The sequence below is a fragment of the Pundamilia nyererei genome, unplaced genomic scaffold (genome assembly GCF_000239375.1).
Source record: "Pundamilia nyererei isolate P.nyererei 1_Seehausen unplaced genomic scaffold, PunNye1.0 scaffold00035, whole genome shotgun sequence".
In the NCBI taxonomy this organism is placed as follows: Eukaryota; Metazoa; Chordata; class Actinopteri; order Cichliformes; family Cichlidae; genus Pundamilia; species Pundamilia nyererei.
This window is the reverse complement of record NW_005187436.1, coordinates 3,284,846-3,309,780: the sequence shown is the minus strand read 5'-3', so window position 1 is coordinate 3,309,780 and position 24,935 is coordinate 3,284,846. Positions and strand designations below refer to the sequence as shown.

General features: G+C 39.4%; 3 protein-coding genes and 1 long non-coding RNA gene across 8 annotated transcripts; 2 read left to right on the top strand and 2 right to left on the bottom strand.

The window, feature by feature from the left end:
* Positions 1-1,897: 1,897 nt before the first annotated feature.
* Positions 1,898-6,852, top strand: commd4 (COMM domain containing 4). The gene is made up of 8 exons (XM_005730027.1): positions 1,898-1,975; positions 2,232-2,303; positions 2,407-2,472; positions 2,570-2,609; positions 4,700-4,819; positions 5,992-6,072; positions 6,175-6,351; positions 6,445-6,852. Exons 1-8 carry the CDS (start codon positions 1,973-1,975, stop codon positions 6,483-6,485), a joined length of 600 nt encoding a protein of 199 aa, XP_005730084.1. The 5' UTR covers positions 1,898-1,972; the 3' UTR covers positions 6,486-6,852.
* A 210-nt stretch (positions 6,853-7,062) lies between these two features.
* On the top strand, positions 7,063-11,821 carry neil1 (nei-like DNA glycosylase 1). Of its 5 annotated transcripts, none has more exons than XM_013910094.1 (10): positions 7,063-7,409; positions 7,770-8,254; positions 8,342-8,461; positions 8,925-9,030; positions 10,351-10,447; positions 10,518-10,639; positions 10,722-10,749; positions 10,831-10,901; positions 11,228-11,423; positions 11,508-11,821. In XM_013910094.1, the coding sequence occupies exons 2-10, from the start codon at positions 7,800-7,802 to the stop codon at positions 11,540-11,542; spliced, it is 1,230 nt and encodes a 409-aa protein (XP_013765548.1). In that variant the 5' UTR covers positions 7,063-7,409; positions 7,770-7,799; the 3' UTR covers positions 11,543-11,821. The 5 variants fall into 5 exon arrangements, with proteins under 5 accessions (XP_013765548.1, XP_013765549.1, XP_005730080.1 ...); XM_013910095.1 differs by having other exon boundaries at positions 10,348-10,444; XM_005730023.2 differs by having other exon boundaries at positions 7,795-8,254; positions 10,348-10,447; positions 11,508-11,820.
* Positions 11,636-20,834, bottom strand: man2c1 (mannosidase, alpha, class 2C, member 1). Its single transcript, XM_005730026.1, has 26 exons — positions 20,636-20,834; positions 19,992-20,117; positions 19,781-19,904; positions 19,623-19,693; positions 19,348-19,525; positions 19,070-19,259; positions 16,604-16,710; positions 16,400-16,510; positions 16,227-16,319; positions 16,007-16,123; positions 15,829-15,924; positions 15,593-15,738; positions 15,120-15,243; positions 14,534-14,655; positions 14,363-14,448; positions 13,937-14,083; positions 13,768-13,847; positions 13,592-13,686; positions 13,410-13,514; positions 13,155-13,311; positions 12,922-13,065; positions 12,689-12,798; positions 12,518-12,597; positions 12,250-12,392; positions 12,036-12,139; positions 11,636-11,956 (listed from the first exon to the last, which is right to left on the bottom strand). The coding sequence occupies exons 1-26, from the start codon at positions 20,734-20,736 to the stop codon at positions 11,845-11,847; spliced, it is 3,069 nt and encodes a 1,022-aa protein (XP_005730083.1). The 5' UTR covers positions 20,737-20,834; the 3' UTR covers positions 11,636-11,844.
* Positions 20,835-20,994: 160 nt separating this feature from the next.
* LOC102196141 (uncharacterized) lies at positions 20,995-24,068 on the bottom strand. The gene is made up of 3 exons (XR_311660.1): positions 24,031-24,068; positions 23,627-23,711; positions 20,995-22,427 (listed from the first exon to the last, which is right to left on the bottom strand). It is a non-coding gene; the product is annotated as an uncharacterized LOC102196141 (long non-coding RNA).
* Positions 24,069-24,935: the final 867 nt, after the last annotated feature.

Below are 24,935 nucleotides of genomic sequence, written 5' to 3'. Positions count from 1 at the left end.
GCAGTGCGAGAGCAAAGTGCTCTAATGGGGTGATATGGTACTACAAGGTCATTAAGATAAGATGGGGCCTGATTATTTAAGACCTTATGTGAGGAGCAGGATTTTGAATTCATCGATTTTTAGGACTTCCTGATAATAATGAATTACAGTAGTCCAGCCTAGAAGTAATAAATGCGTGAACTAGTTTTTCAGCATCACTCTGAGACAGGATATTTCTAATTTCAGGAGGTTTGCAGATGACACAGCTGTTGCTTATCTTATCTCCAACAAGTCTAGAATAGAATAGAATAGAATAGAATAGTCCTTTAATTGTCCCACAAGGGGAAATTTGGCTGCAACAGCAGCAAAAAACCACATATATAAACAGAACAGGACACGGAACCGAAACACACACAGTTTTCACAGAAATAATTTTTTTATATCATTATATCATGGACAATAGTAACAAAAACAAAGTACTGTACAGAGTCTTTCTAAAGGAGAGAAATGGAAGAACTTGTTCTCGATCAGTGGGGTGAAGATGAAAGAGATGGTGGTAAATTTTAGGACGGGCTCACATGCCTCATTCCCTCCTTAGAGCAGAAGCTGTGGAGTTGGTGACCACAGTCAACTACCTGTGTATGCATATGTCCAACAATTACTCACAAATACAGACAATATTATTAAGCTCACCAATGCTGGTGAGGCTGAAGCAGGATGTCATCGGTGCAGCTCTACTTTCTTTGTCGGATTGTGTGGTTGAAAGCATCCTAAACTCCTCTATGATTAGAAACTGCGTAAGCCAATAAGAAAGTGCTGCAAAGAGTGGTTTAATCTGCCCCCCCAAAGAAGGCTGCGTAGCCTCACACCTGTACAACAAGGCTGAGGTGCAGCTTTTTCCATGAGGCTGTGAGGTTAATGAACTTGGAACAAAAAAGAAAGACAGAGAAATTGTCCAGGGAGAAGAACTGTGCTGATGAAGATGTTCAGACAGGTAGAGATGAACATGAAGGTGTGCGTCATAACTTTATGAGGGTGGCATAGAAATCAAATAGGGTGGCAAAATCAAAGCCTTTTTAAACACATGTGCAGGTGTTACATATGGTTAAATTGATTCAAATGCAGTAAGTATACACGTGTTTCATATAAATATAGTCTGTAAGTTAATTATTTTCTGTAGCCCACATAATTAAACTTTTCAGTTACACTATACATTTTGATTTTCTGTAATGTACAACCTCCATAATAAATACAAACGGCATATCTGTCTGTCTGTCTATGTACCTATACGTATATGTATGTGTACCTATATGTATGTATACGTGTGTAGATATATGTATAGATATATAGATAGAGATAGATAGATATCATGATTCCGAATTTACTGGCCTGTCATTAAAATTTTCAAACCTTGAAGTCCACTCAACACAAGCTGAAATACAGAATCAACGTGGCTGCAGCTTGTTGCTATGTCAGCTTAATCGCATGCTGGTCATGTGATTTGGAGGTGTGGCACACAGAGTGATAATGACACTCACCTTCATTCCATCTTCAAACTGTTAATGCTATTTTATCTTAATAAATGGCACCATCATATGCAAAATTAGGGTGCCACGTGCCACCCCATTCCACCCCTCTAAATACGCCCCTGGTAATATCTGAATATGTGATCAGTTATAGCTGACTAATTTATGTTAACTGTGCACGCTTACGTGCTCTACCATGCGCATGCACGTGCATAAGCGTCACCTGCGTGTACTTTATGATATAGTACTAAACCTCTGATTAAATGAAAAAATAAATACGGACCTTACATCTAACCCACACTAAACTGTCTAACTCAGAAAGAGAGAGAATGGGAGAGTGAGAACAACCTGCAAAAAAAGGAGGAACAAGGGTGCTGCAGCCAGACCGTCACGTGACCTAAGACGTCGTCCAATTAGATGCAAAGAAAAAAAACTCGTCTTCCGGTTGTCTTCCTTCTTCAACAACCATGGTAAGCTCGTTCGCTCTTTATCTCATTATTTAATGCTGTCTAATTCATTGATAATTCTGTGAAATTGTCCGATTATATAGTCGCTTTACGTATTAACGCAATGACGGATAATTTACCTCAAAGGCGTCGAGGTTTAGTGCTGCTGCTAGTTAGCAAGCAGGCTAAGCCAGTAGCCCATTTTTTGAGCCTTCTGTGACTGTAAATACTGTAGTTTTTGCACAGTGTATGAACTTATGAGTGACCCTCTTTGTCCTAGCGGTTCCGTTTCTGTGGAGACTTAGACTGCCCAGATTGGGTACTTGCCGAAATCAGCACGTTAGCAAAAATTGTGAGTAAAAGAAACCATAAGAGATAAAGTTGTTACTGGCACCAGTTTATTGATTTTATTTTTTTTTATAACGAATATATTTTCTATTCCATTAATGTAACAGTCAAGTGTCAAGATGAAGCTACTTTGTGCTCAAGTGCTGAAGGATTTGCTTGGAGAGGGCATTGATGTAAGTTGTTGGACATTTCTACAGGCTCGTCATATGTAGACTGTAGTTTTGAAACACACACACATCTGTGGTGTCTTCTCTCTTGCTTCATTTACAGTATGAAAAAGTCGGAAAGCTTACTGCAGATGCAAAGTTTGGTAAGTGTCTCTTGTGTTGTTTCTCTGAGAGAGATGCAACAATTACATTTCAAGGCGCTTAACATTTCTGTCTGCAGACATATGACTGGCTCTTTCTATTTAGATTCAAGATTCTAGAAGTTCCAACTTTATATTTTTTATAATATTTGATCTTCGTGCATTTGATCAATCATAACATCTGCCTATCCTAACTGACCAGTAACCCTCCCTGTGGGAATACAAGTATTTGTTCACTTTATTCATTATTGTTATTATTATTATTATTATTATTTATATTTATGTATTAACTGTAAAGATGTGTAATTACTATGTAAGATAATGTACTTAAAATGTGAAAATATGTACTTAAAGTATGAAAATATATAAAAAAGATATGTATATAAAATCTCCAATCTATGGATCACAACATTTTTAGGCAAATCTGGCATGATCGATCAGAAAATGTTACATGTATTTGATGATTTGAGATGGAAATTATTTATTTATTTATTTTTGTTAATGACGCAACATTTAACTGTTGTGGTAGTTAGGGGGGAATGATGGCTGAGGGTGGAGCTGGTTTGATTGCAGAGGCCAACCAAATGGCCTCTGCAGTTACTATGTAAGTTAATCTCTCATTTGAATCAGTTAGCTTGTTGAGTTCTATTATTTTGTTAAACACTATTTATAACTAGCGTTTCATTAAGTTGACTTTTTTATGAGCCCACTTATTTCTTAAAATAGTGTTAAAGCAACTCCAAAACGACACAGCAGACACAGTATTTGTGCAATAAACCATTGTTTGTGGAAAGCAATCTTGACCTATGGCTATTGTTTGAGTTTCCCTGGACAGGTCTAGCTACTCTGCCATTAACTCAGACTCCTCTCTCCGCACACCCTCCCAAGATGCTAACGCATAAAATACAGGAGAGACCTAATTAGGTGATCACTGCCAGCCTCCTGTGGCACTGCCCCCTGATATTGCTGCATCACCCCTACCCTGCAACTGTTGCAAACCACACCCTGCCCGTACAAGCTTATTTCCATGAATGTGTATTTTTGATATTATTTTGAATCTTTTTGGGGGAGATATTGTAACCCAGATTTTGTAAATTACACATGTGCCTCTAAGTCTTTGGCTGCTTGGTCCTTGATAAAAAGGTTTTGTGACTATGCCTGTTAAAAAGCAGTAATCCTACCTCATTTAAATTTGAACATTGTCAGGTTCAGCTTCAGGTTAATTTCTCTGGAAGTAGTGCTGTGCAGCTTCTAACACTGTCTAAAAAAGCAGCAAAGTCCACCATATTAAAATATTGAATATCTTCTTAAACCTTAATTTCATATTAGAGAAGAGTACAAAGCTACAAAAAACAAACAAATCTGGTTGCTGGCCTGAAGCTGGTCTTGTTGGTGTGGAAATAAAGTTCTGAGCTTTCATAGTGTTGTTAGTAGTTGCTAAAAGGCATGATAGCACAACCCTGAGTTCACATCATTTGTGGTGAGTTTTCTTCTTCTGGGCCCTGAGAACATTACAGTAAAATAGTGTCTTAACAGTTTAAACATTTGGGGGTTGAATTGAGTGGCCAGGCCTCATTCTCATTCATTCTGTTGTTTGTGCTCCTGACTTGACGTGTGACCTTTGAGCTTGGAGCCTGCATGTTTTTTCTGTTGACACCGCTGATTAGACACATGGTAGTAGCCAGAGACCCAGATCGCATGACAAGTGATGATCTTGATGATAACAAATGGGTCAGTTTGACACAAGTCTGTTTTCTCACTGTGCCACTTTGTAGTTTATCATGAATGAGTGGCTGGACAGGTGAGTTATTAGAACAGGACTTCATGAAAGTCATTAAAGCATAGCAAGAGCACTCAAAGGGGTTCATAAGTGCACAAGAATTGGCTTTAAAGCATTAAAATTCTTTTTTTATGGAAGAACAGAAATTGGTGATTACACATTGTAAATGCACTAAGTTGTGCGGCATTCCTGGTCTATCTAATTTGCCTTACACATAAGTCTTTAACACTGTTGAACTTAAACTTTGTTTTTTTGGGTTTTTTTTACAATTTCTGTCAGATAAGCTGTTTTGTGTCAATAAACCATTTTGCAGAGAGCGGAGACATCAAAGCTAGTGTGGCAGTGCTCAGCTTTATTTTCTCCAGTGCAGCGAAGCATGATGTTGACAGTGAATCTCTATCCAGTGAGCTACAACAGCTTGGCCTGCCTAAAGGTAAGCCTGTGTGTTTGTGTCCAAAGGTTGGTGTAAGAATAAATGCAGTCTACAACTTGATATGCACCGATTTGTTCTCATGCCTGAATCTTTGCCAAGAGCAAGGACAGCCAAACTTTCTAACAAAAACACAAGTGACTAGTTTAATCTAATATCCTGGGGAAATGTCTCACATGGGGATAATGTGGAACAAGAGCAGCTAAATGTAGAGTTTATGTTACAGGATTTTAATATTTTATTTCTAGAGTATGAGCACAGAAGTATAATAGAGGAAGGATTTTAGAAACTCCTGTATTGCATTAGTTCAAAATCATTTATTGTGTTTTTTAACAAATGTCCTCAGGATGATGTCAGAGGATATTATAGCTATTAAATGGGTGTGTAAGGGATAATTTTTGCCAAGTGAAACTGGTATACTGAAAAATGAGAAGCTGTAATGTATTTCTGTAATTATTATTATTTTTAACGTATGCATGTGTATGAATGCATGCTGATTGTTATCATTGTTTTTCATATTGTGAATTGATTTTTGACTTAGTGAACCAAAGACAGTTTTCCACTAACATGGACAGTAAAGTTATTCTGTTCTATTTTTTCCTATTCATGGCCTGTTGTGTTGGTTCTTTCCTTTTTAACTACATTCTATGAATGTGGATTGACAATAAAAGAAAAAAGCAGTACATCATGAACAACAAAGGCAATGCTGATTTACAGACTGGGTGGTGCATTGCTGTATCAACAACTCTATAAAAGTGGTGTTAACACATTTGCCTTACACATGGACAATCCCCCTTTTGAGGTTGAGTGGAGACACAAGCTAGCACGCTTCCAGTGGTCCCTCCCTGCATAAATCACAGCTTTGTGTCAGGAAGGCCATCTGTGCCACATCAGTCCACCCTTTGGAAAATAAGAAGCCCAAAGTTTCACCATGATTTTTGTGTGTTTCATTATAAATAAAAATGACAGATGGCTTTCTGCCTGAGATTTTGAGATTGTATGTTATGTTTCAGAAATAGTAAAAGGTTTATTTTATTTGATAAATATGAAATACTTCTAAGGACTTTGTAACTGTTAGATTTTCTTTTTAGTCGTCTGGTACTGCATAATTAGTTCTTCAGCTAATCGTCAGCTGAAACACTCAAATTATTTTTTTCTACTCAATATTTCTTTAGAGCACACTACAGGGCTGTGCAAGTCCTATGAAGACAAGCATGTTGCACTGCGGGAGAAATTAAGAGAGACAAGCCTGAGATGTAAGTATTTCTGCCTTTCCTATTCAAGAAAGAAGAGAAAATTAATGATGGCTGCTGCTGGGAAGTTGATGACTGAGCACTGGCATTCTGCTTTGTGATCAGTGGGTCGACTGGACTCTGTTTCTTGGCGAGTGGACTACACTTTGAGCTCCAGTGAACTGAGGGAGGTGAATCAACCAACAATTCAACTTAAACTGCAGAGGCAAGGAGCAGAATCAGGTGCCCCAGAGACAACTGTGGTGTCTGTTTCTGCTGACAAGTTCAGAGTGCTGCTTGCTGGTAAGTTCAGTATCTTTTAAAATACTTCCCTTTTTGTTGTCTTTTAATTTGCCAGACCTGTGATGTTATTTTTTTGTCTCTGTACTTTTTCAGAGCTCAAACAAGCCCAGGTTCTAATGAACTCACTACAATGAACAACAGGCGTGACTTTCTGAAAATCGACGATAATGATGATTAACTGCCTAAAGTGCCATACTTACAAGTTGTACAGTGTTATGTATTCTTCCTAAAAAAATGTAATTCCTTGTGTCTCTCAACTGATATTTAGTTGTATTTTTTCTACCATTTTAGTAAAAATTAGTAGAAATGTGTCCAGATTGTGTGATATTTGTTACTGAAGTAAAAAAATAATGATCATTGTTTAAAAAAGATGTTGCTTGTATAAGTCAACACATTTAATTATGTTAATTATTTGTGTTTTACCTCTGTATGCTTATAAATAAAAACAATGTAAAATGTATCCGTCAAAAAGTGATGGCCAAAAAGAACTGGATTGATTATAATGTAGGTACAATAACACCGAATCCTTAAGATACTTGTGACACATATGATTTATTTAATACATAACGCCTCCGTAAATCATGTTGATTACAGCCAATTTAACAATGTGATCAAAGATATTAGACATTTAAAAAAAGTTGGAAATCACTTCCTGGTTTCCGCAGCGCCTACAATTCCCATCATGCATCGGTTTATTTGCTAGGAAACCCAAGTCTAGTATTTTATTTTAGCCGTTTTAAGTGAATAATAACAGCTAAGAATGAAAACCAAACAAACACACGTACACATTAGACCAAAAATAAATGAGAAATTGTGGGTTTTGTCACAGTTGTGCAGGTCTCGCGACATTTTAATGACTGGCGCGTGGTGATTGTACAACTTGTTTTGTAACACTGTTGGTTACGCATGCGATAAAAGCATTGGTCAAATGTTTAGCTGCACGGTATTTCAGCACAAAGACATATCCTCTGTAAATTTATATCAGCAGCTGCTGCCGTGCAGACAGTAAACGCTACAAGCTGAGTGCACTTAACGCCGAGCTCCGTTTCCTGGTTTCGGTGAGCTATGTACTTCATTTTTTACAACATGTTTTGGTTTATGCAAATACACAGAGCAGTATTTTGCTGTGATTGGATTAAGAGCATATTCAGGAGAACCTCAGGTTTGAAGTTTAATGTTAAAGCTTTGAGATTTTTTTTAGATGTGCATTGTGTTATTTTTTTGAACCCCAAAGCTGTATGTAAACATTTACAGTCATGATTGCAAGTGAGAAGGTTTTACCCATACTCCTGCACTCTATAGAGGACACAGGGTTCTGAAACATGCGTTATTTGGAAGTAATGTTATAAGCCTGGAAGTGACATTTTTTTGACATAAGCTTTGACCTAATATTTGATGACAAGTTTTATTTCTGGAAGTTTCAGCCCAACCTTATTTGTTCAGCTAAAATGCCCGAGGGACCAGAGCTCCACCTGGCCAGCCTGTATGTGAACAGAATGTGTGAAGGAGTGCTGTTCAGTGGTCCCGTCATAAAGTCAGAGGTCAGCAAGAACCCTGATGTGCCCTTCACCTCTGAGGCCTATGGCATCACAGCTGCTTCCAGAGGGAAGGAAGTGAAGCTCACGCTGACGCCCATAAAGACAGATGAACCAAAACAGCGAGTGAAAGCGGGACAAGTGGAACATCCCATGGACATAGTCTTTCGCTTTGGGATGTCAGGCTATTTCCGCTTCACCAGCGAGGATGAGCTGCCCAAACATGCCCACTTGCGTTTTTATTCCAAAGAGAAGCCCTGCAGAGTACTTAGCTTTGTGGATCCTCGCAGGTTTGGGAGCTGGGAGCCCAACGGGACCTGGCAGCCTGGCAGAGGTCCCTGCGTTATGTTTGAGTACAAAAAATTCAGGTTAGTGATACTGAGTGTCACTTGCGTCTTCTGCCTCAACGCAATATAGTAGCACGGCCACACTGATCAGTAAAAAAACATTTTCAGGGAGAATGTTGTGACACACGTGTCTGACCGAGCCTTTGACAGACCCATCTGTGAAGTCCTGCTCAATCAGAAGTACTTCAACGGTATTGGAAACTACCTGAGGGCTGAGATCCTTTTCAGGTGATGCGCAAAGACAACATTACATAGATTAGCATGAGGGCCGCACTCATACTGACCTAATTAGACAGTAGCATCTTATGAGGATGTACAGCAAGATCTTTGCACTCGACCGGTAAATTGTTATCTTATCACCAAATCTGAAGTAAGGTGCATATCTCTACCCCTCGAAAGATTTACTCTGCTCTACCATTTTTATTCTGACTGATGTGTAAACATTCATAAAAAAATCATACAGGATTTTTGAAACATTTTAATTTTACTAATACCCATTATACAGATAATTGAAGACCTTAACTACGGCAAATGGATTGTTTCATTAGTGATGACTGAAGGTAGAAACAGTAACAGTGATATCAATGGCTTAACTACACAAGGTTTTGTTGAATCAGAGAGCTAACAAGAGTGTTTTTGTTTCCTAAAAGAAAAGACCTTCAGTACTGTTCTTTCCCTTTTTTTTTTCTAGGTCTAACATCCCTCCCTTTGTGGCTGCCAAAACTGTGCTGGAAGGTCTTGGGCCGGACGATTCATGTCAAAATGAGAATCCTGTGAAAAATGAGTCGGACACGAAGGTGAAAAAAGTGATTTTTTTTTTTTTTTTACATTCCCAAACCCTATGGCGTTATTTTTGTGACTCTATTCTGAGCTCACATAAAAAAAATGTTGCAAGTACAAATGTTGCATTTTGAGGAGAAAATTATTTTGAGCAAAGAAAAGTTTAATTTGAGCGAAGAAAATTCATTGCTGCGTGAAAGAAATGTATTTCAGTGTTTGCTATTATCCATATACACACACACAATAACAGCCCTGTTGCCCAGTTGTTGGCATTTGCTGTTGCTCAGATCTCTGCTCTGTGTGCTGACAGGCATCTGCAGACCTGCTCTCAGTGTGTCGCTCCCACTCTCAACATCTCTGCTCCCTGTATGCTCAACTCTTTCTCTACACCAGGGGTGTCGAACTCCAGGCCTCAAGGGCCGGTGTCCTGCAGGTTTTAGATTTCACCCTTAGTCCACACACCTGAATCAAATGATTAGTTCATTACCAGGCCTCTGGAGAACTTCAAGACATTTTGAGGAGGTAATTTAGCCATTTAAATCAGCTGTGTTGGATCAAGGAATCACTAGAACCTGCAGGACACCGGCCCTCGAAGCCTGGAGTCCGACACCTGTGCTCTACACTTTATATATGTGCCACAAAATAAACCAATCACAGACTTGGATGCAAAAATTCTGATAGGCTGTTTTGGTCTCCAATCAGCTCGCTAGCTACTGCATTCCAGAAACACTGTCCAAAGTGTAGCTAAACCCAGTGGAGTGGTTTGTTTTAACCTAGATTAAAAACAAAAATGGTCTTTATATTATATTCTAAAATAAAATAATTAAACATACTAACCAAAAATGATTTTAGCTACACTCTGGACAGTGTTTCTGGAATGCAGTAGCTAGCGAGCTGATTGGAGACCAAAACAGCCAATCAGAATTTCTGTATCCAAGTCTGTGATTGGTTGGTTCTGTAGTACATTTATTAATGGTGTAGAGAAAGAGTTGAGTGTGGAGGAAGCAGACATATTGACAACGGGAGCAACACACTGAGAGCAGGTCTGCAGATGTCTGTCAGCACACAGAGCATCTGAGCCAGAGCAAATGCCAACAACTGGGTGAGAAGGGCTGTTATTGTGTGTGGGTGTGTGTGTATATGAATAATGGAAAACAATGAAATGCATTTCTTTCACACAGCAATGAATTTTCTTCCCTCAAAATAATTTTCTCCTCAAAATGCAACATTTTTGCACTTGCAAAATTGTTTCCGTGCACTCAGAATAGAGGGACAAAAATAACGCCATAAAACCCAGCCTCTTTCTCACAGTGTCTTTGTTTTATTCTTCTCAGAAGACATCGGTAAGAACAAAAAAGAAACTGATGAAACACCAGACGGATGACTTGCTCAGTCTTTGTCATACAGTCCCTCTGGAAGTGGTGAACCTCGGTGGTTAGTCAAGTGTTTACAGTATGAGTTGCTCATGAGATGAACGCAGTGTTTAACAACTCGTGGTTTTTAGGTGGGAAAGGATATGATCCAGCCAGTGGGGACTTCTCTGACTTTGAGGCATGGCTGCAGTGCTACTATGTGGATGGGATGAAAACACTCCGGGACCATAATGGGAGAACAATATGGTTCAGAGTGAGTTTAAAGGAAATGCAACATAACAAAGCCAGATGATTTTATTTGTCACACAATTATGTGTCTACCTTTATAATTTTAGGGGGATCCAGGGCCCATGGCACCAAAAGGTAATGTTCTCAAGAAGTTTAGCAGCTCAGGTGAAATGTACATGAGAATGTCAATTAATTAATTTTTATTTATTTTTTAAGATTCAAAGTCACCCAAGGCAAAAAAGTGGGCAAAGAAAGATGATGACCATGATTACACAAACAAGAAAAAGGTGAGCATGAACTGTCTTTTGACCAACAGTGAGCTCCATGTTACTGTGCAAGAGTCTTGAGCCAACCCTCATTTTTTTTTCTTTATAACTTGCTTGCTAAAAGCAAGCGCAAACAGTAAACATCCAAAGAAGAGCTTTGAATGTTCCTCAGGAAGTCTGAAGAACTATTCCTGTAGACTTCTTAAAGAAACAACAAGAAAGCTTGCCTAAGAGAGTTCAGGCTGTGTTGAAGAATAAAGGTGGTCATACCAAAAAAAATAGAAACAAGGGGTGGCTCAAGACATTTGCACAGTCGTTTGTATCCAACATCAGTTTCATCTCACCAGGGCGCCAGAGAAAGGAAAACAAGGATCAAACAGGAAGGTGGGATGAAAACGCCAAAGCAAGAAAAGGATGCAGGTCTAGAGGAAGCTGAATCAAAGAGAAGGAAACCTGGCGAGACGCATGAAGTAAATACACCCCAGCGTGAAACAAGGTCAAATGCACGTAGGAGAAAGACCAGTAGTGTGGGAGTGACTGCAGGTGCGCCCATGAGTAAAAATGAAAATATTTTGTCTAGTGGGGAGGAATGAAAACTGATTTATCTCATAGCTGTCCTTGTTGCAGGGTCACAGAGACGAACCATGAGAACGACCAGGTAGGATGGTAAAAGAAGAGGCACCCCCACTTTGGACACTTATGTTTTTATACTATTAAAAATCCTTTTTTATTAATAAAAAAAGTTTCTTCAAAACTTGTTGTACAAATTGTTTATTAATTTGATAAAAAATAATCAAATCAAATTACTTTTAAACGGCGTATAAACCGTACCAATCATATAAAATGTCCTCGTAAACTGTTAGTAAAACAGCAGCCAATTCAATGTAATCTTTAGCTTTCATGTAATGTCTAAGTGTTGATCTGCATTCCACTTCCGTAAGGCTTAGTGAAATCCCACATGTTATCACATGATCAGCAATAGTGAGACAATCTGAAAGGGATTGAAGTCCAGAGTGATTCCTTCTGATGTAACCGGTACTGGCTGGTTGGGGTCTTGCTTGTCCAGGAGGTCACAGCTAAAAGACGAAAAGACAAAGCTTTACTCATACAACACAGGAAAAAGAAAAACTAGCCAACTAAAATAGAAACACTTACACCCAAGCTTCCCTGACTGGAAGTGCGGTTCTCAGAGTTGCAGTCACGCTGCTCCCATGCGACTCGTAAAGGCGGACTACGAGCACCCCACCTCTGTCCTCAGCCTGTTGTGGTAAATGATTAAAAAGCGAATAAAATGAGCTCATTGTTTTCAGGAAGGGCAGTCTAAAGTTCCCACGCAAGACGATACAGATCTGATTGTTCACTTTGATACCTGCTTTATTGTCTCCAGTACGACAGCTTGAGAGGACACAGAAAAGGCACTCCAGGGCACAGTGTCGGGGCTGCACTGGATTAACCTCAAAGGGAAATTGAGGTTGTAGGCACACTGGATGACAGAGGCTTCTTGGAAGGATCCTATACAAACAGCACAATATTACATTAGACACAAATAACCAAACGTACTGGGTTTAAGCTTATCTTATTACCTATTTCCAAGATCACATCAAAAGGAAAAAACAAAACAAAACAGTATAACTTACTTGTGTGTGGCATGATTGCATATGTGAAGTGATGAATCCCCATGTCAGCAGTGGCATCTGGGGCCTTGGGTGCTCTCAGTCTGAGATAAAGTGAGATGCAGGAGTTAAAATGTTGTATGCCTGAATTGTACTGCTTGTAGAAGTGTTGTAAATGAACAATGGGAACCTCACAGGGAAAGAGTCATTGTGTCCTTGTGCACAGAGTAGCCGTATTTGCAGTCGTTCAGCAGTGAGACTCCAAAATTGTGCTCTGACAAGTCAGCCCATTTGTGGCCCCAAACCTGAGAAAGGAAACGGATGACACAACGACATCCACGAGTAACACTTTTGTTACAGCAGTGAAGTGTGACATAACAGTGAAAATTTGTGAATTTTAAGGTGAACACAGCTTTACAGTGTCGTACCTCGAATTTAGCCCAGTCCCACGAAGTGTTGCGATGAGTGGGTCTCTGCAAGTGGCCAAACTGGATCTCGTAGGTAGCATTGGGGCTGCGAACTCGCACAGGAAATTCAACCTTGAGAAACTTGTGAGATTCTGCCCACTGAACCTGAAATTGGAAGACGCAGCACGTTTTTTTTTGCTGAAAAATAAATCTTACATGCCTCAGTGCCACATTTCTGAAACATTACAGCCTACTTCTGTGCTGAACTTGATGTAAGGACACATGGCATCCATGATAATCTCCTGTGTGATTGTGCTCTTATCACTGATCCTCAGGGTGAAGCTGACACTGCCCCGCAGTCCGCCTGGTGACACCACATGAACTGGCTGCACCACCTCTGCCACTGGTTTCCTATTAAGTTTGTTTTTTCTGTTAGTTTTATGATACTGATATACTGAACAGTACTAAAATATTTGAACTTAAATGCATTTGACAGCAATGGCTGAAACCTTGTCTGGAGATGGTAGTCCATTACATCCCATGCGTCCCAGTAGAGGGGGACATCGTTAAACATGACAAACTGGTTCCCAAGGCAACCATCAGAAATGCTTTCCCTGAAATCAACACAGTGGTGAGAAACTCACTGTTGCTAGTACAGTAGTAGACAATATGCACCTTTTACACGTCTTACCTGTTTGTGCTGATCAAACACAGCGATGCCAAAGTGCCATCTCTGTTTATGGCTGTCTTTAAAAGACCATTCTCCATGACGACTGTGCCATCAGCCTACAATTTTACACAGTTAACTGAATCAAATGGCAAAATAGATGAAATTTATGCAATCATCTTTCTATATGTAGCACACACCTGAACGGTGACAGAAACCGGAGTCACTGGCGGTGTGTCTTTCACGGGAGACACACCGATGCTGGAAGCTCTCACCAGAGCTATAGTGCCACACATAACAGTGAACGTCAGATATGAAGTTTATTGTGTGAGGAGCACAATATAGACATACTGGAAATACACAACAAACCTAGACCACTTTTTTCAGCTCCCTCTTGAATCTGGACAACTTCAAGGCGTTCCCAAGGCAGAGAATTGAACACGGCCATGGAGCTGCCTTTTGCCACCAGGGCTTCACATGCGTCACGCAGAAGTGCAGCACCACCACTGCGGATATCTGAGACAGGATGTGCGAATCAGAATGTGAATACTTTATTAATCCCAGAGGAAATGATGGGGGCACAGCGCTCCAGGTCGGTAAGAACAGTAACTACCTAAACGAAATTAAATATTACAATATATTACAAAGTTACAAAAGCTCTAATAAATACAAATTGCTCAAATTAGAAATTTCCCAGCATATTATGCTAATTAAATAGTTAACATTGAAAACTTTCTGGAAACTAAATAAGCACTGCGCTGATTTAAGCTGCAATTAAAAGCTGTAAAAACTCACCTTCATAATATTTCAGAGCATCCTCCACCACCATCTCTATACAGCTGCCAGGAATCACGTCGTGAAACTGGTTTAGTAGAAGCAGCCTGCAAATGGGAAATTAACAACACATTTTCAACCTGCAGACACAAAGACTCACAGTGTTTAGTCCGATAAAGATTGTGTTTGAACCTCCAGAGCTCTTGCAGTTTCTCAGCAGGGTATGGAAACGTGTTGTTGCGGTACAGCGCCAAGCTGCTGGCTATCTCAATATCATGAAGCAGCGTCTCACACTGGCGGTTTCCTCTTTTTATCTAAAAAAAAAAAAAAGGCAGGCAATTAAAATGACATACAGCAATCAAACACATGAAATATTTTTGAACTGAAGCATAATTTTATAGATGTAAGGTATAAACTTTGTATGAATCACTGTACTAAGCAGGATTACGTTCTGTTCTACAGGTAATAGTTCTTAAATCCCTTTATATACTCTTGTGTATCTTATCTAGCTTCTCTATCATAATAATTAACTATTCCTTATAAATATATTAAACAATCATGACTGTATAGTGATCTAAGCAGCTTCCCACACTGTCTACCTAATTGTCAAAGCCGCTATCCTATGTAAACCTACTGTAAGAATATATATATATACATATAATTTTTTTTTATTACAAATAGTATTACTGTGGTCACTCCCTGTTTTCCATCTGTTTTCTTTTGCACACAGATGAACAAGTTGTGGACTATATAATGACGACTATAATTAATATTCTACCTGTGCCTGTGTGGTGTATGTTCCATTGTGTAGCTCCAGAAAGAGTTCCCCCGTCCATGTGCACAGCAGAGCTGAGTCAGCCTGCAGCCGAGTGAAAAGCTCATCAGGAGTGGACATCTGGACTCTGGAGAGATGAACACGAGCTATGACATCTCTGGTTAAACCTTTGTTAGTCATTATGACGCAAATACTGAATGACTCATTGACTTTATTGAAATTTAATCTACTGTACTATTTTGTAAAAATAACACAATGACATAGCTAGACATAACTCATTCTTTTTATTTCCTTTTTTTTTTACTTAAACAAGCTTGAATCAGCCTGATTTACACACCCTTCCCTTTAAAAACTCCTGGAAATGACAAAAGAAGAGTTATGACTAAATCGATCAAGAGAAGTGTTTCTGGATCATTTCTGGGCCTTGGTCATTGTTATCAATGAATTACACGCTAATGTAAGAGACAGGAACTGACTTAGGAAGTCCATTTGTGTCCTGAACAAGGCGCAGTCTGTCTAGCATGAGCTGTGTGGGTCCGCCACCACCGTCGCCAAAACCAAAGAGTGCTGCGCTGTGATTGGCTCTGCCCTTGTCTTTGTTATTTTTCAGAGTTTTTACCAGCTGTGGGCAGAGAAAGATCCCCCTGAATTAAATCTTTCATGAGAACAGACTCAGCATTCACCGTGTTTTGGATACTTTAATCTAACTTACATCTTCGACCTTGCCTTTCATTTCGTAGGAATTTCCAGGTGGGAAGTGAGTTAAAACTGTCGAGCCATCCAGGCCTTCCCAGAAAAACGTGTTGTGCTTTGAGAAAGAGAAATAAAGACTGAAAATTAAAACCTTCAACTGTTTTTACAGACGTGCACTGTGGGAGATGTGCACTTACAGGAAAGGTGTTGACCAAATTCCAGCTTAGCTTCTGGGTCAAAAAGTTGGAAATGCCACAGCCCTGCATTATTTGCGGAAGCTGAGCAGAGTAGCCAAACGTATCAGGAAGCCAGAACTGTGGGACATTTAAAAATTAAATCAAATCAAAACAAAATCAAAAAGCCTCAAGAAATGTAGCTGATAAGCTGCCAGAAAGGTTAACTCTTATGAGTTCATACCTCTTTGCAATACCTCCCAAACTCTTTGTTAAAGAAACGCTGGCCCTCCAGGAACTGCCGGACCATGGACTCACCCGAAGGCAGATTTCCATCCTAACAGGCAAATATGTCAAATATATCAAGGCAGTTTACATGATATATAGTATTGCCTTTACTTTTAAGATGAAGTTTACCATTTCCACCCACGTGCCTCCAACTGGAATGAACTGTCCTTTCTTCACATAGTGCTGAATTGAGGAGAAGAGTCCAGGGTACCAGCTCTTTACCCACTGGAACTGCTGGGCCTGCACATAAACAAAACAGTCAAAACTGGAGGGGACTGCTCAGATATTCAGAAGTGTTACGAGACATGTAAAGCTATGTTAGTGTGAAATTACCTGAGAGCAGGTAAAGACGAACTCTGGGTTCTTCTCCATTAAACGAATCACTGTCACCCAACTTCGGCCACATTTTCTAATGGTCTCCTCATAGGGCCACAGCCAGGCTATGGGTAAAGAATCATAATTATTGTTAGTATTTGAACTTAACTATTAGATTTTCACATTTTATTGAAAAATAATACAAAATCTATACTACCTATGGAAATCTATTTCTTACATTTTTTTCATCCATTTCACAGTACTGTTACTGATGTTGCATAAATGCTTGTTATCCACCTGGATTATAATTTGTAAATGTGGTCTGACTGTGGGTATTCTCTGTCTCTACCCGAAGGTGGTGCTGTTCACCCTGTCTTTGTGGGTTTCCCCAGTGTGCTGAGTTTCAGAGGACAACTGATGACTGGCCAAAAAACTGATTACACAGATTTTTTTCAGCTGTTTCCTTATTCACAAGCAGCCAGATCAGCAGATAAACAATACTTTCCTCCTCCATATTTACTTGCTCCTAACAAGACCGTGGCTTCAGTGGAAAAGTCTGTATTATGATTTCCATGTTAGAGTCTGTTTTTAAATGCAATGCTGCCTGAGAGCCTGAAGACCATCACATTCATTATTGTTTAATGGCCTCATTATGACTTTTGGTCTTGTCCACAGATTTTGTCTGATGCTTTGAATCCTTTGACAATATTATGCGCCGTACATGACGAGATATTTAAGCTCTTTGCAATTTTACGCTGAGGAACATTATTCTGAAATCGTTCCACAAATTGTAGACGCAGATTTCTTGCAGATGGTTGAGCCTCCAAGATGCTCTGCTTATACTTAGTCGTGTTACTGACCTGTTGCCAATTTACCTAAATATTTCAAAATTGCTCTTCCAGCTGTTTCTTTTTAGTACCGCTTAACTTTTCCAGCCTTTTCCTGGCCCCAATCCTAATTTATTCGAGACACGCTGCTACTATAAAGTTCATTAATAAAATACAGGTTTACAAGATTTGCGAACCATTGAATTCTGTTTTTATCTACATTTAAACAGTATTTTGACTGTTTTGGAAATAGAGTTGTAGTTTTATTACAGCAGATCCACATCAACACCGGCCATCACATTTTAAGCAGCATATTGTAAGTGGCATTGACATTTTCCATCCACGTTAAAGTATAGTGATTATTACTTAAGGTGAGGAGAGCGGTGCCGACTTGAGATCTGTCGTATATATTGAAAATATCTGCTGTGAATAGTCCTGGGCTCTATTCCAGGAAGGCAGTAGAATAAGCCCTGAGTTTAAGAATAAGCTCTGAGTGGATGAACTCTTTCCAAGTCTTTAATAAATGTAACATTTTATCAGTAAAGGCAAACATGTTATAAGAAATGTCTCAGCTGTTATAGATATTAATTAGTTTTGTGAGGATGAGTCGTTTTAAATAAAAATCACAGATCATGTTGGGGAAAAATAAAGCCATAACATTTCCAGGCAGGACGAGCTGGGAAATGACCGGAGCCGAAGTGGTTGTAGGCCTGATCCAGAGCCGTTACAGAGCCAATGATGCCTTCAGATGAATCCTCGGAATCATCTGAAGGCTTAAATTTCAGACACCATACTTTTCAAAATGTTAACACCATTTAATGTCTGAATCTCAATATGTGAGCAAATTTCAACATGAAATCCTCAGAGTGCGATCAAACTCTCTGCAGGCTGCATTGCTCATCTTCAATCAAATGTTCACATCATCTCTAAAATTCCAGCGGTCATACATATTTTCAGTAAGTGCAACTGATTACAAACACGACAAATGACTGAGTGAGTTGTGCCTCTAAAGCTTTATGCACATCCTTGTTAAACTGCGACTGCTACAGTAACATACAGTAAATGTCTGCGGTACAAGGAGACTGACTATCTGACACCATTAATGTCCACAGAGTTAGACTCATAGACACACAGATTTTATTCTGAGCTGATTATAAATCTGTTACATAATTAGCTCTCCGACCTCATATACTGAAGACTGAATGACTTTAAAATCACTATGGTTAAGTATACGAAATAGCATTTAGGTGTTTGTAAAAATGTAAACTTCTGCAGTTTAATTCACTCCGCTACAGTTTGGCACCATGAATGACGAAATGAATCAGTGTCAGCCACCCGGGTAGTTCTGAGTTCTCATTGTTGAAATGACCTCTCTTTCTGGAAAAGAAAACCTGAGTTTCCCTCATCTTACGTCGAGTTGTTAGTTAAACCTGCTTTGTGGAATAGAGCCCTAGTTTCTGAATCGCTGCAACCCCCCCTGAATTCTTTCTTCTCATAGTCTGGATTGTTTTGTTTGTTACTTTGGCAGAGCTCACCCTACAATTTTCATTGCATTTTGGACTGCAGTGCAACTGGTCATCTTTGGGAAAAGAGCGACACTTTGTCTGGCCAGGTGGACTCAACTAGGACTTAATCAAACCTAAAATAAAAACATTACCCGAGTCTATGTGGCAGTGACCCATTGCATGGACAGTATGCTGGCTTTCTCCATTCCGCTGGTTGAAGAAGGTGCCTGCCAGACTATGTACTTTAGCAAAAGAACTGGGGTCAGAGGGGTCACAGAGGTTCACCATCTCATTGACGGTGAAGAGCGCCTGGTAGCCTCGCTGCTCTTCCTCTCCAAGCTCCTGTGAAGAAGAGTACAGAATGTCATGTTTGGCTTACAATGTTTTTTTAAGTAATGTATCATCATGCACTATTTTTGGTTGATAGTACCTTTACAATGTCAACAAGCATCTCAAAGTCTGTCAGCAGCTCTCTTACATCCCCGTTGAATACAACTAGCTCAGCTTTCTGTACAGAAAACTTCCGGTTTGGATCTGGAGGTGCAATCTGAGAGCCCTGACCAGCTCCAAAAAGCCCGTTGCAGGCCATTTCCACATACAGGGTGAGACTAAACAGAGACACAGACATGTGTAAATTTGGGGTTAAAGCTGTCTAAAAGATGTGGTTGCTGCTGATTCAGCAAAAATAAGATCAGATCAACTCACCTGTGCGGCTCCTCATCCTGCAGACACTCAGAGAGGATGTAGCTCGTCTTTTCACCTTCTTTAGTCAGGCCCTACAAATACAAACAGCATGGATAAGGTGGAGGTTAAGCCGAATATTTCTGCACTTTTGCCTTTAAATAAATCTGCCGCTGCGTTACCTGAACTGGCTGCTCGTCTCTCCAAACCATTGCTTCTCCATCACTTTCCCACAGAAGATGAACCGCTTTTCCTCTCCAGGACTCTGGGATTTTCAGAGTGACTTTAAACCAGCAAGTCCACCACCTTCAACAATCATCATACTTGAATTAGTGGCAAGATCAGAGGGAATAATAAATCCCAGAGTGATAAAAATCTGTTAATCTTACTTACGTTGGTCCAAAGGTATCGCCAACTTTACATGGGTCAAAGATCTGTTTGGAAGCTTCTGCGAACGTGATCCGCTTAGGGGTGAGGAAACAGGCAAGTGATTCCAGGGGGCAAGAGTCTCCATAAAGCCTGGGAAGACCAAACCATTTAAAATTCATAGAAATCCATAATCATAAATCATAATCTCCATTTCCACGTTGAAGCTTTAAAATACCTTTATACTGAGACTCTAAAATCAGAAAGTCCTTTCATACTGGCTGTGTGACTGATGAAAATATCAGTTAAACTACAGCAGCCTTTTTTGTGGTAAAGTCACATTTTGAATTTTTATAATAAAGAAAAGTGGAAAAAAAGTGCATTTCACTTAAAGGAAGTTGTACTCTAATGCATCATAACTACTGGGACACTTAACGCAATGTTGCCTGCAATATGTATTGCATACATGCTTTCCACAGTTATTAAGAAAACAACTCTCTGTATAAATGCAATGGGCTAAATAAATTGCATTTTCCCCTCGCAGTATTTTGCAGTCACGGAGACTCACGCTGACGTATAAGGTAACAGAAAGCAACAACTTTATCTCTGCTGTACTACATCGTTAAATTCGGATTCTCCACGTCAGTGCAGCTGAATGAAAGAAACCTTACCGTCCTCTCAGATTGCAGTCAGTGAAGTAAATATCCGAGATGAATTTCTCTGCTCTCTCGAGGAGAGTGCGCCTGTTCTTCAGCACAGGCAGGTGATACATGACGACAAAAGCAACCAAACGCTCGCAGACTTGCAGCTGCAGCACCGAGAACAGCTAGACTTCATGTGAAAAATTAGCTCAATTCTTCACACGAGACCCCGGAAGTAATAAGGTTTTATTATTGCACTTGAAGGAATTATCCGCTAGATGTCACTATTGTCCAAAAAGAAAAACCCCGACAGTAACGAACACGTTTTATTCTTTAAGAAATCACGAAAGGCAGATTGACTCAAAAATGTAAGACAGATTGTATTTGAACATTTTTAATGATGAGTTTTGTCTGCATTTGTTGTACACAAAAAACTGTATAGCTCACTATGACAAACATACTATTTGCCACATCTTGACACATGTAATGGTGCATTTATTTTTAAAATCCCAAACAAAACAAAACAGTATGACAAGAATAAAATTTGATGAGCAGACAAAATAAATAAACGAGTAACAATTACAAGAAAAAATATATTAATGTGTTAAAGACCTGGCACACTGAGGGAGCATTTTATTGTGACAAAACGAATCACCTCATGCTTATTTTGCTTTAAGATTGTACTTCTCATTTACACAGGCTTTTTAATCAGTCTAAACATTCTGATATAATTTCCAGTTCATCCATCACCTCCACACATTACAGCTTTCACCAGACAAACACGCTTTAACCAGGGATTAACAGCTCCACATGGTCATTACTACTGCAGGAAGATGGAACTGACTACGTCTGTAAAATATACAAAGCAATAACTCATCTCAAATTATACAAAAGAATGGCATGAAGAAAGGCTAAGGGAAACCTGATGAGGATAACATGTTAACTTTCCAGCAGTCCTGTGGTTAACTGTACAGCCTACAGGCCAACTAAGAAGCTATCAGGAGTGCTGGGGAGTTAGTCTTGTGATCCGACTGCCGGACAGAGGGTTAGGGGTCAGCCCACGAGTGGCTGGAAACACAAAAGCCTTTTTTTCCTCAACATTTTTCACAATGAAGGAGCTGTGTTTGAATGAAGCTAAGCACCCTTTTATTATGAAATCCATAAAGCAACTGTAAGTACAGGGTTGTTGGAATTGTGGTATAGCCCATCCCTCTAGGGCCATCCTATCATCAGAGATGTCTGTCAAATCCTATCCCCCTATTGTTTGAACTGTGGTTGGGCTTTCCACCATGCCGGGACAGCCCCAGGGAATGGGTGCCATGATCTGACTTGACCTGAGATTTTCACCAGTTCAGCTCTTGGCTCTTGCCTGGTAGACTCTGTGTGAAGCTCTCCTTAGGAAACACACCACATCATGTCAGATAAATAAAGTGGAATTAAAGAGGACAGCTGTTCCTCTTGCATGCAGTTTAAAACATCCAGCATGAAGGCCTACCATCTTCTGCCTGCCACAACACAGCAAAAGGACTCCAGATTGTGGCTTGAGAGAAAAAAGTACTTCCCAAAACCCTAGAGCCACACGCAAACTTTATCATGTGATGTGATTAAACCTTGCATGCCTTTATAAATCTCCAAAGTGACCCATGGGGCAAAAAATAAATAAAGTGAGTGATGCAAAGGGACAAAAGTCTTAAGGATGTTGAAGTTTCTGAGCTCCTTTGAAGTGTGATTCAGAACAAGGAGTTATACTCTTGAGCCATACTCGTCCTTGTCTCCAGTATTGTATCCAACATGCATGCCTTTGTCTCGTTCAGCAGCAGCTCTAAAAAAAAACAACAGGTGATACTGTGCTTTAAAGAAACACAGTTATAGTTACCAGTGAGGTGTAAGAAATGATGGGGGGAGCATTTAGACAAAGATGTAACGTTAAACACCTTTCAATCCCTTCCACGATGTAATTTGGAATGAGACTGTGACATAGCCTTTCATCTCCAAAAGTATGCATTTATGTGTTTTGGAAGGCATTGTCAGCACTGCTGAGCCTCACAACAATAAGGTCTTCGGTTTGAACATCCTGGATAGTTGCAGGCTGTGTGGCGTTTGCATGCTCTTCCTGTGTGTGGATAGATTTTCCCAAGATACTGCACCTTAGATTAATTGGTGATTTGAGGTATAGAAAGTGATTAAAAACACAAAGAATAAAGTGCTGTATGAACATATTTAAGTTTCACTTTAACTGCTTGAGTGGTCAGCAAGAAAAGTGCTGTAGATACGTCGGTCCATTTCTCCCCTCTGGTTAATACTAACCTATCCTTACATATTTAAACTAACATTGTTTTCCATATCTAAAAGTATGAATGCAGTAGTATACTCACATATCACTCCTCACCAGTGTGGAAGTTATCAGAATTTAAAAACAGCTATAACATTACTTCCTCTAGACATAAAATTCTACATGCTTGTTTTTCTAGGTCAATTATTTTCATATATTTGTAACTATGTATCACAAGAATTACATAATAAGTTACAAAGTAACCCCATAAACATTGTCTAGTGTCCTACTAGTTGTTTATAGAAAACCATAACTGCACAAAAATGGGTTTATGATTCATGTGTTGTCACACTGCCAAGGAGTGACTAAGTGAATGCACACACGTTTCCCACCTATAAAATCCATTTAACGAGGGCACAACCACTATCAACTCCTGGACTTTTAAACTCTATATTTGATTGTCAGTTAAAGCAATCTGTCTCAATGTGTCAAATTTACATAGTGTTGTGTACTTTGTATTCCAGGCTCCATATCCAGTCATATAAAAAGCCAGTCAAATTCTTGTTGTACTTAGATATTTAGACTTCCTTAAAAAGTGTGGGGCAAACCAGGTTTGAGCGCCTTGACAACATTGTTCAAGGAATGGAAATAATCAAGCAGAGCAGATGTGGTTTAGTTAAAAAACTAAATGCATACAATAAGTTATTGTTCAGCAAGGGATGTTTTCTGTGATTTTGCCCTTTACCTACCTTTTTTGCCTTAATATGCAGCACATCAAGGTGACAATGAAAACAAGTCCCAGTGTACAGCTCACCAGTATGGGAACCAGTAAACCTGCAGAGCAGCATAAATATATATTTTGTCATAAGTGGCGATTATTGTTAAATAACAATTTCTAATGGGGTATGTTTATATTTCAGAGGCCTAAATATAAACTTGAATTTTCATGTGACATATCATAAATGAACAGAAATCAATACTTAGTAAGTCTTAATAATAAGGCTTTACTTTTAGACTTAGATGTGTTTAGTGATCTAAGAAATACTTAAATAATTAATAAATTATTATTATAAACCTTCATGTTATGTATTGTGGCTTAACATGATTATACATGTCTGTTTAAAAATTGTTTACTGAGCCTAAAGCAACGTACCAGTGTTTATCCAAGAGAGGTCGTCTGAGTAACAGAGAGAGAGAGAGAAATAGTGAAAATGCATTTTAACAGATTTTAACTCAGATAAGGAAAATAGTGAAAGGGCGACCCATGACTGATAATAGAGGGAAAATAATTACATTTCAGTAATTTTCATAGGAGAAACAGACACTCATATGACACAAACATTGGAATTTTTGTTCCTCTAAAATTTCTCCCGCAGCCCATTGACCCATTTGAAAAAATGTATATAATGTATAAATGAATTATCTGTGAATGACGGTGAGACAGGTGTAATGGTGAAGATGCAAGGAATAGAGAAGGTGGATGAATATAAATACCTGGGGTCAGCCGTACAAAAAGCAATGGGTGATCTACAAAAGAGGTGGAGAACAGAGTGCAGGCAGCGTGGTGGAGTGGGTGGAGACAAGTGTCTGAGATGATTTGTGACACAAGGATGCAAGATTGAGAGGGAAGCTTTACAAAAATAGTATTGAGATCTGCCATGATGTATTGTATGGAAACAGTGGTATCCTTAAAAAGACAGAGGGCAGAGCTGGACGTGGCTGAGTTGAAGATGGTAAAATTCACTAGGAGTGACCAGGATGGGTAGGATTACAAATAATTCCATCAGAGGGACAGCTCAGGTTGAGTGGTTTGGAGACAAAGTCAGAGAGAGACAGCTGAGATGGCTTGGACATGTGTAGAGGAGGGATAGTGGATATATTTGACAATGGATGCTGAAGATGCCAGACAGGAGGAAAGGAGAACGACCATAGAGAATATTCATGGATGTGGTGGAGGAGGACATACAGGGAGTGCAGAATTATTAGGCAAGTTGTATTTTTGAGGAATAATTTTATTATTGAACAACAACCATGTTCTCAATGAACCCAAAAAACTCA

Bases quoted from the DNA above. Each gene is read 5' to 3' on its own strand.
- neil1 (XM_005730023.2), top strand. From the start codon at position 7,800: ATGCCCGAGGGACCAGAGCTCCACCTGGCCAGCCTGTATGTGAACAGA. The intron at 8,462-8,924 runs GTGATGCGCAAA...TTTTTTTTCTAG, and splicing joins AGGGCTGAGATCCTTTTCAG to GTCTAACATCCCTCCCTTTG. The intron at 10,448-10,517 runs GTTAGTCAAGTG...CGTGGTTTTTAG, and splicing joins GGAAGTGGTGAACCTCGGTG to GTGGGAAAGGATATGATCCA.
- man2c1 (XM_005730026.1), bottom strand. From the start codon at position 20,736: ATGTATCACCTGCCTGTGCTGAAGAACAGGCGCACTCTCCTCGAGAGA. The intron at 13,312-13,409 runs GTTTCAGCCATT...CAAACTTAATAG, and splicing joins GACTACCATCTCCAGACAAG to GAAACCAGTGGCAGAGGTGG. The intron at 12,598-12,688 runs GTGAGGTTCCCA...ACTTTATCTCAG, and splicing joins GACACAATGACTCTTTCCCT to ACTGAGAGCACCCAAGGCCC.
- commd4 (XM_005730027.1), top strand. The intron at 2,304-2,406 runs GTGAGTAAAAGA...TTAATGTAACAG, and splicing joins TCAGCACGTTAGCAAAAATT to TCAAGTGTCAAGATGAAGCT. The intron at 2,473-2,569 runs GTAAGTTGTTGG...CTTCATTTACAG, and splicing joins TGCTTGGAGAGGGCATTGAT to TATGAAAAAGTCGGAAAGCT.